Source organism: Euwallacea similis, chromosome 5 (genome assembly GCF_039881205.1).
Source record: "Euwallacea similis isolate ESF13 chromosome 5, ESF131.1, whole genome shotgun sequence".
Classification (NCBI taxonomy): domain Eukaryota; kingdom Metazoa; phylum Arthropoda; class Insecta; order Coleoptera; family Curculionidae; genus Euwallacea; species Euwallacea similis.
The window spans coordinates 2,001,799-2,017,597 of record NC_089613.1 but is presented as its reverse complement, the minus strand read 5'-3'; the positions used below and the strand labels follow the sequence as shown (position 1 = coordinate 2,017,597).

Sequence of the window (15,799 nt, the reverse complement as noted above, 5' to 3'; positions counted from 1 at the left end):
ATAAAGTAAACAACAAAGAAACTTTGAAAAGCTCAGAAATAATTTCCTTTGTCACTTATGATATTCTCATCATTTGTTTCATGGCTTGCTATTATTTATTAAAATAATAAAAAATGATAATATGCAGAAACTTTAGTGTAATAACTCGGAAACGAAGGCGTGCCAGCAAAAATTTCATTTTGCATTTTTTAACCAAAATATAAAACTGTACACGTTCCGTCATTTTTTGCCTTGAGTTGTGAATCGCCCTGTATATGCTCAGATGTTTCATAACATACTAATACATCTCCTGCGTTTAGAATCTTCAGTAGTTCGCACCAGATATTCGATAAAATGCTGCTGTGTAAAGAGACAATCGTCCCCTTAATAAACCTGCCAGAGTGCTCATATTACCTCTCTTGAAGCTCAACAGATACTTCGTCAATATGGTACCCTGTCTGATTATGCCGCATTGCTTGTGGTATGATGCCTTGTGGACGACAAACTCGGCACAGTCGGAATGTTAAATTGTCGTCACACTCTGAATCGGTGTTCGCCGCTTCAAAAATGTTTTCAGATATGCCTCAGAAATTCTCACCGAGGTGATAAGAGCATAGCCAAGAGTGAGAATACATTGGACTCGCTCGGCTGGTCTCACGATATTTCCACTCGCCTCGTGAAAGCTCCATCAAAAGTCGTTTTTTTCAGCACAAGTCAAAGGACGCCAGGAAACAGCAAAGCGAGAGTGTACTGGAAATACTCAGGTAGAGTACTCGCAGTCTCACCTTGTTTAGGCTTGCCAAGAAGTCTCGGCGAGAGTGTACCGGTATAACATTTCTACTGTGCCGAGGCGAGTAGATCTATCAAAGGATGGCACACATTGAATCGACTCGGCTCTATCAGCACAGGTACATATTTTTCCATTCGTATTTGCTAGTTTCAGTGTCTGGTAGCGAATTTCATATCATGCATGGGAAACATCCCCACTGTGCCAACCAACTCGAGTCGATTTAATGCGAATGGTTCATGAGGCACTCAACAAGCAATGGTAAAATTTCTTTCAATTCTGAACGGAATTCATAGCTTTTGGCAGAATCCACATAATTCTCCAGGACATCTTGAGGTTCCAATTCTCAGGAACCTTCGAAGGTTCTTAAAATAATCAGGTTATCGAATCGTTAGACCGTTAAGGGATACCGTGTATGACGTTACGCCAGCGAAATTTTAAAATTTACCTTTATTTTTTTCCGTTCTTTTAAAAAGCACTCGAGCGTAATTCAAACGTGTGGTTCTCCAAAAATAGATATAATTTATGGTTATATAATATATAGTAAAAATAAAAAATAAAATTTTAATAATGTAAATAAATATGATAAGTTTTTTTTCATTTTTCCGATATTTTACACCCCCAATCACAGTTTTTCCATATTTTTCAATGTTGCACGTCTTCCACCAATTTTTCAGTGCATTTTATAATTTAATAATTACCGTTAATTTCAAAAATTGTAGAAGAATATTTGGATAGAAGCCCGCCCTGAAAGTCAGCTCTAAAAGCATGGTTACCAAGTTACGATCAAAAGACTCGTTATACGTGTTCAAACATTACTGAATTTAATTGTCAATAACTAGGATGGTATAGGAGCTTTAATTTAAGAAATCTTGGCGGATATGATCAGAAAATCGTAGATATTGAGAATTTCGATGTAGGAAATTTCAGAATTGAAATAACATCAACATACGTTTTTTGAGTTATACTTAGCCCTCTAATTGTTATTTTCAACATTTGTTATATCACAAGCTCCATACATCCCACCCTGATCAGTCTCTTTCTGCTTTGCCCATTGTTGCACCTCACCCGATGAACAAGTAATATAGAAGAAGGCTCCAAATAAATACAAACCCGCTGCTATAAAGAAGACTATTTGCCACTCTTCAACTGTCTGAAACAAGAAATAATTTTCGTAAATCTTTAGGGACCCTTTGTATTTACCCACCGGTTCATTTGAAACAATATATCCCGTTAAAATGGGGCTAATTATACCAGGCATGGTTCCAAATGTGTTACTAATTCCTAATATAATGCTGGCATATTGTGGGGCTATATCCAGGGGATTCACACTAAAGAGAATAATTTTCTTTTATTAACAGGGATTCGACAATAGGTCAATAGGGACGTAAATAACGGATTCGACAATATCATACCAATAGGCTGCAAATGCAAATCCTCCAATGCCAACAGCAAAAGTTAAACATAGCACTGATAGAATTTCATCAGAAACAAAGGCAACGGCCATAAGAAAACAGAACTGGGAGAAAAAGCCTAGGAAATTCCAAATTTTCCGGCATTTGGTAATTGAGAGGTAACCCCTGGAAAGAAAAAAATCTGCCATTTGACCAGAGATTGGAACCATGAACCCCATTGCCAAGTAGGGGAGACCAGACAGAAATCCTGAGGTTCCCAACGAGAAATTATAAACATCTAAAATAATTTTATTTGCTAAACAAGATGAATTCTATGAAGTTTGTAGAGATTGTACACCTTTTAAGTATGTAGGAAGCTGTGTTAGGAAGGTGTAAAATCCCCAATTTTCGCAAAAGTTCGACATGCAAATTGCCCATACAGCTTTCGAGCTCGCAATAGATTTCCACGGTATTGTCACTTCATTGTCTTTCTTACTGATTATTCCTTCCAATGACGATTCGATATACCGACGTTCAGTTTCAGAGATTCTTGTATCTTGAGCTGGAGAATTGGCTACTATGATCAACCATAAAGCGTACCATGCAACTGCCAATGACCCTTCAAATTTAAAACACTTGAAGACGCATATACTCTACTTACTTCATATTTTAAAGTATAGATTTGTACCAAAAAAATAAAATATGTATCTCCATCCAAATGCTTCTGCAAGCGCTGCACTGAGTGGCATAGTAATAACAGTTCCAAAGTAACTTCCTGCTGAAGACATCATAGAGAGGCCAGTACGTTCTAAGGGAGGAGCCCATTTTGACCACAAGCCCAACATGCTTGGATAAGTAACGCCCTACAATAATTCAAAATTCAATAGCTATTAAGAGCAGATTTCATTTTTTTGCCTCAAATACTCCCTCAATAATCCTAGCGGCAAGTAATAAATACACACTGGCGTCAGCCAACCAAGGGGTGATCACAGTGAGGGCACCAGTTACAAAAATTCCAGTTCCAAAAATTATTTTTCCTCCATATTTCTTAGCCAAATAGCCTCCTAGTAGCTGAGTGGTAATGTATCCATAAAAGAAGGAACCGAGGATGTAACCTCGCGTCTCATTGGACCAGTCGAACTCTGGTTCCTTTCAACAAAATCCTCTAAATTAGAGGTTACAAATAGTTTTCTTTACTTGCTGTGTTAACGATTGTGCCATTCTCCAAAGTCTCAGACCGGTTAGAGGTCATGGCCACAATGGCAATGCTCAAATTTCCCCTGAGGGTGTAAGCATTGAAAAATCCAAAGAAGGTCATTAGTGCTACTATGTAACGCCGGTGTTTCCAGAAGAGCCATTTTGAGGGTAGAACGACTTTTCTATATTATTATAATAGGTATATAAATATTTGAATCAAGTAATTCAGCACGTTTAAGGTATTAAATGTAGAAAATGTGTCATATTTAACTAAATATAAACATTATGAGTGTTCAAAAACAGAAAAAATTAGTGCGGATGAACATTACATAGGGAAAGTTCGTAGCAAGTCCCAAAAGAGCAATTGGATAAAAATGGAAAAGTACTTGAACGCTCTATGCCGTCTGCGGACTTTTTCACTAAATTTTCCTATATTATAATAATAATAATTATTATATCACTTACCCATCTTTCAACTGATCATTTTGGTTAACAGTCATCTTATAACGTGGTAGGAATCAATCTTCTGCTAGACATCTACCAAATATTGATAACTGGCGTGTCTTTGCGATAACACACAAACAATTCTTCCCACTTTATTTACTCTTACTAAATCACAAAATTTCAATGTGGCTGTTAATTGGTATAATAAAATGCCATAAAATTTAATTTGATATAAAATACTTACTAAAAGTTTTAATCTACTCCCCTTTTATCTCATCGCCACACGCGTGTGATACTAGGATATAGTCCGCATAAAATTATGTTTTTGAAGAATCAAAAGGAAATTTCAGATACTCATATTTCTATAGGTTTAAAGAGATTTTGCCTCTTTTTGGATATGGTGATGGAAATGTTAAATCATACTTCCAGATCTGGACATTTTTGACTTTACAAACTCCTAGTAACATGTTTTTCCTTAAAAAGATAATTCACTGAACTGGGTTGCCCTCGCGAATGTCTTAGACTAGACTGTTCGGGAGTCAAAAACCTAAAGATTGAATTAACCTGAATAGGGAAACAATAAAGGATTTAGCAGTTTACGAAAAAACCCATATTTATTATAATAAAATTACAAAATTTTATTAGCTGTTTAATGGTGTTGTAAACAGGCATGTGACTAGATAACTCAGCAGCAGAAAGGTAGAAGTTAAATATTCAAAGATGCAACAGGAAAGTTTAAATTCACCAGTGGATTTCCAAAAAGAGCACCATCAAGACACGCCTAAGCGCGGCAGAAAAATGTTGAGCAACTGCCACTCATGTCCCAAAATAAGGAAAATCAACTACACAAGTTGAAAAGATTAAAAAAATAGGAAGAATCGTGGCAAAAACTATCGAAGGCAAGAAAAAGTTACTTGCACTACTGCTGAAGCAACAATGAGCTAAAAAAAGTTCTGAGCTGCACTTGTATAGCCAAAAAGTGAGGTGAATAACTGCTAGCTGCATATTCTCCACTAAATGAATGCCATTGGTATTACAACTCCTCCCTATTTTTTAGTAAAAAAGTGCGAATCCCGAATTTTCTAATAAACTTGAATTTAAAGTGAGATAATAAAAATTGTAGTAACGGCGCTTCTAGAAGACCACCAGAAAAAAAATTGGTGTCAACAGTGACTGTCCACAGATCGACTGCTTATCATCGCGGTTGGAGGAGGTATGAAGAGGTTTCATATTGAGGGAATCAGTGTGCAAGTCTACTCGGATGGACCCGGGTGGTGATGATACCAGTCAAGTCCGACGATAGTACCTAGTCGAAGGAGTTCAAATTGTCTGTAGGACAGCAGAACATTGATCTATTAAAGCGGAACTGTCTGTCAACCCAACGCTTACAAACTAGTACTGTACAGCAAAAGAAAGAGGAACACAGAATTGAGACAATCTATGCTGTACAGAAAACCGCTACTACTGAGGCAAAAGATTAAGTACGTAGATATGACTATTGACAGCAAGCTAATATAAGAAAGACATGTAGACAAACAGTACAATAAGACAATAGAACTGACATAGCAACTGCGTCAAGCAGTAACTGAAAAGCCAGACACTGCGATAATCAGACCGAGTGTCTTTTACTGATCTGGAACTTGTTGACCAGCAATTAATAAGACTCGTTATGTGCTAAAGTTGACGAGACTGAAAAGAGGTCTACCTCGCCATCAATCATGCATTCAGGATCATACCTGGAACGGCACTCAGCATCTTGCAGTGTCTTGTCAGAGCTTCCAATCTGGATCAAATAGGAAGTATGACTTCTCACGGAAAGATTGTGGGCTTCAAACAGCCGAACCAAATGCTAGACGCCAATCGTTCGAAGATTGCTAGGCTTGTGCAACGAGACATCTCTATCACATTATCGGAGGAGGACCCGAATCGGCAATATATCAGGGACAGCAGTGGTCCTCACAGACCATTGCAAACTAAACAGACACATGAGTTCCTGCAGAGACCTTTCTTCTCAGAGATAAACTTCCAATTCTTAAATGAAGTAAGATATTCATCTTCATAAAGAGGATGAACCGTTTTGCGGAGAGGATCCACATGGAAAGCATGGAAAGGAACAGTTTGGAAAGCGACGAGGACTTCGTCGCAGGATTTCAACTCTCGGTTTTACCAATACTACTATTATTTCTTCTAGTTATAATTAATATAACTGGCGACCAGTCGTGACTAATCTTTCGTGAATCGTGATAGGGGATAACAAATAACTAAAATTGGTAACAATAATAAATTAAACTTTTATTAGCCGAGCAACTACGTTACAACTCATAATCCAAAAATGAAAGGATACGTAGTTTCTCTCGTTCGGATAACTAATAAAAAAATTAAATGGTGTCAGATCTACATAGTCCGGGATTTTGAACAACGGGGTTCTTCCATAATACAATGTTAACGATAACAGGATTAATGTGCACACTGCTCGAGGACCGTAGGCTACAACGATTTGCCACCAGATTGGGTTCTCCTTTTCGGCGCAGTCCTCGAGCTTTTCGTCGACGACGTTGATTTTCCTTTGAAGTTTTGAGTACTTTGCAAAGCTATCCATCATGTTGTATTGTCGTTGTTCTGCCTTAAGGTTTTGCTTTTCTTTCTGTAATTCGCGCCGTGTGGATGAAGGCATGTTGCTCCATTTTTTTGCCTAAGGTATATGCATAATAGATAGAAGTTTAGTAGGTATACAAGGTGATGAAAATTTCGATGTCCACCATTGGTACTTCGGAAACAACGTTAGATTGGCAATATTGATCAATTAGAGAAAAGTTGCAATGTTATATGTATTATAGGCATTATGTTGTCTACAATTGCCTATATCTATAAAATACTTTGTTATTAATGGCACAAGTATATACCTTTTCATATATTTTTTGCATTGTTCTGAATTTAATCAAATTCGATAATTTCGTGTTTTTGTGCTACTATATCTTAAGCATTAAAGTTAGAGCAAAAAGTTAAATAAGAAAAAGGTATAGAAAGAAGTGCTGCATATACTTTTAAATCAAAAGAAAATATACAGGGTGTTCACTTGGCAAGAAATGGAAGCAATTCAGAAGATGATATAAGAAAATTTCACAAGAAACTGCTATAAAACAGGATGAAATACGAAAGAAATGAACAATAAGGAGTTTTGCTTTTGTTATTGCTGTGACTACAATTAGTTCAATTGTTAAGATGAATATTGCTATGATCTTAATATGAATGGTAAATATTTAATAATAATAATTTATCTTTTATCTCAAAATTGTTGATATTTATTATTTTGCTATTTAGGCATAGGTCTATTGTTTCAGGTCTTGTGTTAAAGTTCAAAAATTAATTGGTTATTATAATCAGTTTTTTCTCTATTATCAGCATATATAATGAGTTTTTTCAAATGTTATTAAGCAGTTAGAGAATACTTCATCCAAATCCAGTAATAAATGTTAATATTGGAATAATCAGAACATATAAAACAACCAACAAACATGGAATCAGAAAAGGTATTTAGTTTGGCAGGGTCACTAGCAAAGAAAATATGTTTGCAGTTAAGTGATTTCACTTTAGATGGATGTAATGGCATTACTAAGAAGATATTTACAAATACAAAACATTATTTAATTTTTTTATTGTTTTTGTAATTTTATGTATTATAAAAGGATCTGTATTAGCTACACTAAATAGACATATCTTAATATAGCAAAATGTTAGTAGAAGAGTTTCAAGATATTATGCCACATTTACTTCAATTCAAAAATTTGGAGATTCAATCCTGGGATCTCAGAATTATTAATTAATTTTGGTCTAGAAATTTAATTCTAATCCTGGAAATCAAAGACCCTAAAGCAACTTCTTGAAAATAGTTAAAAATATTATAGCATGATCAATTTTTAAGTTATAAATAATTCATTTTCATAATCATAGTACATAGCAATAATCAATATACTACAGACCAAAGAAGCTCGGATTTTCAACCTAGGACAGTAAGAAAAAAAACTTTTAAACCACCAAGCCTTTGATAAGTTTTATTACCTTCCTCAGAAATCTAATGTTTAACTAATGAAAGGCAAATTTCCAAAGAACAATAGAAATTGCTTATGTCAAAGTTAAAATTAATAATTCCTTAGTGTCTAGTTTAACTTTATCAGCCTAACTACTTTCCACCAATAACCAATAGGGTTTATTGTATCTGAATTAAACTATACTATCCCATGCATTCATTTGGTAATCAGTATAAGTAGGGCCCACATCACAAGCTTGGTCTAGAGTCCAACATACTTACCTTAAACATTGCCCTGTCACCACAATATGTAAATCAGCCAGAAAGTCACTCTTACTTACCACATTATTTAGGAAGGAAGACTGAGCATTTAGAAAACTGAGGGTCGTGGTTATTATCAATAATATAAACATGGTTCAATGGAATTCTGGATATAACTTAACAGAAGACTAGCCACATTATTATGAAATAATTATTGTCAGTCAAAGAATTGAAACTAAAATATTTCTAATTCCTTTCTCGTAAGTAATCTCAGGCACATCTGTAATATTTTACATTTCACAGGAATCATATCACAAAAACCTAACCAATCGATCTAATGGTACTCAACTCCCACTTGTTCCACGTCCCTCATCAGAGTCAATAAAGAACCCCATTATTTTGCCACCATCACCGTAGTTTCTAAACCCGATCTATAGTTGTCTTTCTCTATTTTGATATAGTAAAAAAAGGAGGACAACACATGTCAATTTTCCATTCCCATTTCCTCGAAGTAGCCGGAGTGCGGAGCATAACATAACCTCTTTCACACCACATCTTTTAAAGAAAACTTTTTCTAAGTTTTTCTTCAATTTCCAAGGTAAGATTAGAATATTTGAAACATTCATAACAACTAACCTCGATTGCTTTTAAATACTGAGCACATTATATTTCTATTCATTGCTTTGTAACGGTGTAATGTGTCTAAATATATAGATTTCACCATATGGACCTTCTTTATTATCACTTTTTAACATTCATTTCAGAAATTGTTACTTAACATATTGAGCAAGATGAGCGAGAAACAGTTGTCTCCTGATGAAAAGTATAATTTAATAAGCAGAAATTTGCAAGAAGTTCTTGGAGAAGACAAGATTAAATCAACATTGAAGGAGCATGACTTAAAGATTTATTGGGGCACTGCTACCACTGGGAAACCTCATGTAGCATACTTTGTACCCATGTCAAAAATTGCAGACTTTTTAAGAACTGGAGCTGAGGTTCGTATTTGGATGCCAATCGTCCTACTTTGTTTTGCATACAGTCCTACCCTCATTTTACAAATGTGTGAGATAAAGACACTTAACTACACGCCTGTAGAAAAATCCCTTCAAACTATTGGGACATATCTATATATTTTATTGATTTTTATTAAAAAACAAATATATATTTAATTCATACCAATATCAACATTTTGTCAATTTGAGTAAGTTTGTTACCCATTCTTTCAGGTGACAATATTATTTGCAGATTTACATGCTTATTTAGATAATATGAAAGCTCCATGGGAGCTTTTAGCTCTTCGCACACAATACTATGAATACACCATTAAAGCTATGTTGCGCAGTATAGGAGTACCTCTAGAAAAGTTGAAATTTGTTAAAGGAACTGACTATCAACTCTCTAAAGAGTACACATTAGATGTCTACAGGTAAAACATATATTTTTATTTTTTAATAAAGTAAATACAATTATGTTCAATTAATTCAGATTATCATCAGTTGTAACTGAACATGATGCCAAAAAAGCAGGAGCTGAAGTTGTAAAGCAGGTAGAACATCCCTTGTTAAGTGGTCTTTTATACCCAGGTAAATACTGGTTTTTGTAAGTTGAAATAGATTTTCAAATAAATGCCATTTAGGTCTCCAAGCTTTGGATGAGGAATATTTGAAAGTTGATGCTCAATTTGGTGGTGTTGATCAAAGGAAAATATTCACTTTTGCTGAAAAATATTTACCTCAACTTGGTTATGCCAAGAGAGCACATTTAATGAATCCAATGGGTATATTATATAATTTTTTTAATTGAATCTAGAATTTACAATTCACTGAGAGCAATTCTTCTAGTTCCTGGTTTAACTGGATCAAAAATGTCTTCCTCAGAAGAGGAGAGTAAAATTGATCTATTAGACACACCAGCAAATGTCAAGAAGAAACTGAAAAAGGCATTTTGCGAACCTGGCAATATAGAGAACAATGGAGTTCTCTCTTTCGTCAAGCATGTAGTGTTTCCATTATTTGATGGGTCTCAGAATTTTGTGATCAAGAGGAAACCAGAGAATGGTGGAGATATAAAGTTTGATAATTTTGATGCACTTGAAAGGGCTTTTGCAAGAGAGGTAAGGTAAAATTTAATTAAAAATACTAATATGTCATTTGCTAATAATAAAATAGAATAATTTATATTTATATTTATCATAGAATTTACCAGAAATTTTGGTTGTGGATTAAAATTTTTTACACCTAAATTTTACTTGTTATATAAAACTATGGATTTTATAACAGGTTAAGTAAATAGTTGTTATGTCATCATTTATTTAAAATTAACAAGTTGCTATTCCCTACTAGATCAGTGTTTGTCAATCACATACTCTATGCAAAATATAACCATGAAGTCAAATTCCATTGGTTAGCCATATTATTTAGTGAAAATTATCCTTGTTCATGCTTCAAAATTTATATTTTGACGTTTTTATTAATCTAAATTTTCATATGGCTAAAGTAACATTTAAATTAAATATCTGATAACCTAGTAATAATATATATATTTTTGTCTACATTCAGTTTTCTTATTTGTTGATAGATTCTTTTTTTAGTCACTCATTAAACAATATACATACTACTATTCTATTAGTGATTTCGATGTTAATAGTTCAACTTTAGGAGGTGCATCCTGCAGACTTGAAAGCAAGCGTTGAAATTCAAATCAATAGATTGCTCGCGCCAATCATTAAGGAATTTGAAGCACCAGAATTGAAGAAATTAGCTGAAAAAGCTTATCCTCCACCTCAAAAGCAAAGTAAGTATCCAATTTCACTCATGTTTTTATTTATCTCTTAATAATTATTATTTTTATAGAAGGAGAAAATCAATCAGCAGCTAACAATGCATTAGATGAAGTACTGCCTAGTCGACTAGATATTAGGGTAGGACAAATTGTAGAAGTTGGAAGACATCCGGATGCAGATGCCCTTTATGTGGAAAAAATTGATTTAGGCAAGTAGTATTTAATTGTAGTTTTTCCCAGAATACTATTAAAAAGATAAAAAGATGCGATTTTCGTGAATTGTTTTCATATTTTTGTAAAAGGAACGGTGATAGGAATTGATTTTTATTATATAAAGTTCTAAAGATAACGGAATTCATTTAATTTATACACAATATAATAATTTACAAAATTTAGTCTGAAACAATTTTTATATTTTTTCCAAATTTCTTGGAAACTATTGAAACCCCGCCAACGTTATAGGCAATGTTCTTTTTATGAGCTCCACAAGAGGTGACATCCAATTTAACTGATCTCTTAACTCTCTGCTTCAGAGAGTGAGAGCAATAGTGGGCACACTTTAACTAAAATTTTGATGATTTTTAAAATTTCATAGGGGATGGAGAGCCCCGAACTATAGTGAGTGGTCTAGTAAACTACGTTCCTATAGAAGAAATGCAAAACAGAAAGGTCATTGTTTTGTGTAATTTGAAAGCAGCTAAAATGCGGGGCATTGAAAGTCAAGGCATGGTTCTTTGTGCCTCGGTGTAAGAGACTTTCATGAGTCATAATAATTTTTTGTTGCAACTTTTGTTTTTCATTTGTAGAGACGATCCTAAACAAGTTGAACCGCTGGATCCTCCAGAAGACGCCTTGCCTGGTGAAAGAGTTTACGTTGAGAACTTCGAAAGCGGAGTTCCAGATGCCGTTCTAAACCCAAAGAAAAAAGTATGGGAAAAGCTGCAAATTGACCTGAAAACTAGTAAAGAATGTCTGGCCCAATGGCAAGGAAATAATTTGCTAACCAAATCTGGAGGGAAGATTCGTAGCAAGACGATGACTGGAGCTCCCATTAAATAAATCTAAAAATTATTTTTTATTACTTTAAAACAATATAAATTAAAGATTATGATTTAAATATTGCTTTTTATTAAATAAATTTTTTTATATTTATTACAAATTGCTGTTTGAATTACATTATTGGGTTGCTGTTAAAAAATACCCGAGTTTCTGATTATTATGCAGTAAATTTTACTGAAAACGTTCAATTTCTGAAGACGCATAGAGAATGCAAGATGATATAATAAAGTATTTTCTAACAGCTGTAGTTCACACCTCCAAGGCTCACAATGCTCGCGCAATTGTTAGAATTAAAATTTTATGACCCATGCTGTAGATGTTTCCTCCTCCTACTGGCCATTAAATAAATATCGAAACCGTGCTCTGCCAGCAGGAAGCCTATGAAACTATCCCATGCATTAATAAGTTGAAAACTTTAACAATTTATTACTTTAGCTAATTACTCATTAGAATAAAGTCTTTGGGTTAGTTCAGGTGCAGTATTCCATGAAGCAGTAATGTAGGAGATTTCGTTGTATTGGTGTTGGTCTTTTCATTTTTCCCTCTAGGAATTCTGACCGTGTTCAGAATATAATTGTCTTCAGTAACAGTAGAATAGTTCTTACAGTGGTGCCCATAATTATCAATAAATTGATACTAAATTTAGTAAAATAATAATAGTTATTTAACGAAAAAGTCTATTAATGATAGCGATTATTATATGCATCAGATACAAAATTTTATCGTCCACTGCATCGCAAAAAACCAAAAAATACAATATTTCTACTTTAAATTTCAAAAAGTCACATCAGTATTCCATGACCTATTTCATGATTAGAATTTTTTTAGGACACATGGTAAATAAACAGCGTCAACAATGTTCAATCGTAAATTTCTCGAGACCTGTTGTGTTTAGGTATAGGACATGGTACGTGAAACACGTTTAAAATTTTGTGTAGAATTCAAAAATTAAATAAAAAATAGCTGTTTCCATTTGAAAAAACAAAGTTGGTGGTCTTACCTGATTTTTGGACTACCCTGTATACATGAATTTACCATCAAAAAAACCATAAGAAAAAATAAAAATCGACGTGTCCGAGAATTTTGACCGCATTTGTTCAGCATCTTAGTTATATGGATTGTTCCATTCAAAACTTCCACACTGTATAATAGCTCGGAGATGAACATGAATGTATTTCAACTGTTCTTTTTACGTGTACTTAACTTCAAAACTACATGTGTAACCAACTGCTAAATAAATATATATAATTTTATCGACAATTACCTTACTAATTATATAAAATCATATTAATGATTAAGTTATTCAATTGTATGTGCTCCTATATGTTTAACCAATTAATTATTGAATACTCGTTCTAATGAGGAGCGTAATGATGTCTATATTATCTTGGAATTATAAGTGTATACATTACATTGGGCCCCTGGCACTTGTAACAAAAACAAAAATCTAGAAAAAATCCCTGAAACGCGTTTTCACTTTTTTGCGATCCCAGTACGAATATTTTGTACAGTAGAAACGTGCATTTTTTAAATCAACACACACTTACAATAATTATTGATTTTCACCTCTTTGTTCACTTCTGAATAGTAATAATGTAAATACCTTATGATTATGCTAATTTATTTTAAGTAAAAAATTCTCAAGGAAATAAGTTGTGGATTTTGGTCACTATATTTACTCCATCTTTAAGAAACATTAATAATGGGACGAAGCCTCCTTAAAACCAACTTAGGGAATCTTGGGGAAACTCGCACTAGAGTTACTAAAGTTAGCATACATATTACTTAAATCATTTTTTTATATCACTAATTAAAAAAACCGTAAAAAACTTTTACTCCTATATGTGAAACATCTTGAATCAATTTGATTACAGAACCACAAGTTGTTTAAAGCGACAACTTATTGGGAAATGTTACTTTATATAACTTGTGTTGTGAGATTTATCTTCGCTTATCAGACTGAAGATGATCTTTTTTTACAGTGGCCAGGTGAATAATAATCGATAATTTTGTTGTAGAAATTCCAATAATTTTATTATAGAAATTCAAGTTTAAGTTCTTGTAAAAGGACACGTGTATTTTATATGCTTATCTGATAACCCTCTTTAAGCTGATTCCAATGACATAGGGTTTTACATATTTATCTCTTTTTGTTCTCTGAAAATTTCATTCAAAAGCATTTCTAAACGCCCTTGAATGTTTTGAAGGTCGCGTCCGTTTTATAAAAATAATAACAGCACTTCCAAGAACCGGTTATATCCGGAATTCCCGAACTGATGGCACATTCCAAACATTCCACTGTCAAGTGTTTTAGCGACAGTTAAAGGGGATGTCCTGGTTGTCTACGTGGGGTTTTCAGATCGGCTGTCTAGGAGTGGCTAGGGCGATCAAAACACACGACACAGGATCGTTCACTTATTTTATAACGAAAATAAATATATTGAAATAATAAAGATAACTGACTAAATCAATCAGAATAGTAAGCGTTCAGCAGCGACGTGTATAGCACGAAGGTCGGATCAAGAGTCTGAGGAAGAAGAGAGCTTCCACAGGGCTGTTGCTCCTTTTAAAGGCAACCAACCCTTTCTACACTTCCGGGTACTGTCACCTATCCAGTGTCGCTCGAGTGAGTGTCACTCGTCGGTGCATGTTCCCGGAATCCATAGCTGTAGAGTAAGTAATCCATTACAGTGCTGCTGTCTCCGCCACAGGGATGTCCTACTTAATAAAGAGATAGCCCTGAAGGAAAAAAGGTTAAGAGAGTCAGCGCAAATAAAACAGAGTACGAAAATATAGAGACGAAAGCCAGAAAAGGACATCAATATATGAATGATACTTGGAGCCGAATCAATCACATCATGTATCTATCCTTGTCTCGGAGGTTCAGTCGTACAAGTCGAAGGAAGACAGATTTTTTTCCAGACGTTTGATTCGTCTGGTTAATCATAACCTCAAAAATATTTGTTTTGACTTTTGTAAGATTGTTGTTATTACTTTATTTATAACTGGAATTTAATTAAAATAATTGTAAATTATGTTTGGGAATAATAGCTATGTATGTAAAGTACTAACGTGTCCTCACGTCTCTTCAAGCAAGCCCTCCCAGGAATAGTGTACATTAGAACTATGCAATACTCCAATTTATGTTTCCCCATAGGAGTGTAGATTGTGTAAGTCCCCTTTCAAAGTTAGTTCTAATATGACTCTCATAGCATGGTTAAGACTTCCTCTAGACTGTAAGGCAAGTTGATTTTATACATCTGGAACTGCTTAACTTCCTTGAGGTATACCTGGATTTCAGGTTAAATGGGTATTTCATGCTAGTCACCTAGTTAGTAAAAAGACCAGAAGCATATATCTATTTAGGAGCCTTCTGGTAAAACATGTTTATTTTTGAGTGCCTATGGTATTTGTTTCATATATTAAATATCATAATTATAAGGTTACGGTTGTACGAAAAATATTACAAGCAAATTTACTTATTTCAGATAAATTGGAAATCTCACAAAGCTCATTCTTCAAATTTTGTCGTTAATCAATAAAACTTTGTTATTGTCCTTGATACTTAATATACTATTATGATTTTGCATTCTCAAGGATGTGTTTTAGTGCATACCTACATAAATACAGGGTGTTCCGTGAAGAATGCGCCAAAAAGGAATCTTATAATCTAGACATTAAAATAATAAGATTTAACCCAACTTGCCTCATGAAAATGTTATTCGTTTAGGATATACAGGGCGTTAAAGTTAATTTTTGTATTTGAATTTCTTTAAGTAAATCGAATAGTTTTGAAGATATCTTGTTCAAATTTTGAATCTATGTTTTTTTTAAGACCGGTAAAATGAATATTTCATGAAATTTGGG

At 33.9% G+C, this 15,799-nt stretch overlaps 3 protein-coding genes across 3 annotated transcripts; 1 reads left to right on the top strand and 2 right to left on the bottom strand.

Moving 5' to 3' along the window:
- Positions 1-1,742: 1,742 nt before the first annotated feature.
- LOC136409147 (sialin-like) lies at positions 1,743-3,940 on the bottom strand. Its single transcript, XM_066390475.1, has 8 exons — positions 3,823-3,940; positions 3,362-3,539; positions 3,076-3,309; positions 2,849-3,023; positions 2,519-2,779; positions 2,182-2,458; positions 1,974-2,097; positions 1,743-1,919 (listed from the first exon to the last, which is right to left on the bottom strand). Exons 1-8 carry the CDS (start codon positions 3,855-3,857, stop codon positions 1,743-1,745), a joined length of 1,461 nt encoding a protein of 486 aa, XP_066246572.1. The 5' UTR covers positions 3,858-3,940.
- A 2,137-nt stretch (positions 3,941-6,077) lies between these two features.
- On the bottom strand, positions 6,078-8,422 carry LOC136408847 (guided entry of tail-anchored proteins factor 1). The gene is made up of 2 exons (XM_066390032.1): positions 8,170-8,422; positions 6,078-6,493 (listed from the first exon to the last, which is right to left on the bottom strand). The coding sequence occupies exons 1-2, from the start codon at positions 8,239-8,241 to the stop codon at positions 6,086-6,088; spliced, it is 480 nt and encodes a 159-aa protein (XP_066246129.1). The 5' UTR covers positions 8,242-8,422; the 3' UTR covers positions 6,078-6,085.
- A 245-nt stretch (positions 8,423-8,667) lies between these two features.
- On the top strand, positions 8,668-11,941 carry TyrRS (Tyrosyl-tRNA synthetase). The gene is made up of 10 exons (XM_066390387.1): positions 8,668-8,687; positions 8,854-9,087; positions 9,319-9,518; positions 9,578-9,675; positions 9,729-9,869; positions 9,934-10,205; positions 10,750-10,885; positions 10,945-11,082; positions 11,469-11,619; positions 11,680-11,941. The coding sequence occupies exons 2-10, from the start codon at positions 8,881-8,883 to the stop codon at positions 11,930-11,932; spliced, it is 1,596 nt and encodes a 531-aa protein (XP_066246484.1). The 5' UTR covers positions 8,668-8,687; positions 8,854-8,880; the 3' UTR covers positions 11,933-11,941.
- The last annotated feature ends 3,858 nt before the right edge of the window (positions 11,942-15,799 follow it).

Coding starts and splice junctions, on each gene's coding strand:
- LOC136408847 (XM_066390032.1), bottom strand. CDS start 8,241: ATGTTTATATTATTGATAATAACCACGACCCTCAGTTTTCTAAATGCT. Junction 6,494..8,169: donor CTTCCTTCCTAAATAATGTG/GTAAGTAAGAGT, acceptor CATATACCTTAG/GCAAAAAAATGGAGCAACAT.
- LOC136409147 (XM_066390475.1), bottom strand. CDS start 3,857: ATGACTGTTAACCAAAATGATCAGTTGAAAGATGG. Junction 3,310..3,361: donor ATGGCACAATCGTTAACACA/GCAAGTAAAGAA, acceptor TTTTGTTGAAAG/GAACCAGAGTTCGACTGGTC. Junction 2,780..2,848: donor ATACATATTTTATTTTTTTG/GTACAAATCTAT, acceptor TTAAATTTGAAG/GGTCATTGGCAGTTGCATGG.
- TyrRS (XM_066390387.1), top strand. CDS start 8,881: ATGAGCGAGAAACAGTTGTCTCCTGATGAAAAGTATAATTTAATAAGC. Junction 9,676..9,728: donor AAGTGGTCTTTTATACCCAG/GTAAATACTGGT, acceptor AATGCCATTTAG/GTCTCCAAGCTTTGGATGAG. Junction 11,620..11,679: donor ATGGTTCTTTGTGCCTCGGT/GTAAGAGACTTT, acceptor TTTCATTTGTAG/AGACGATCCTAAACAAGTTG.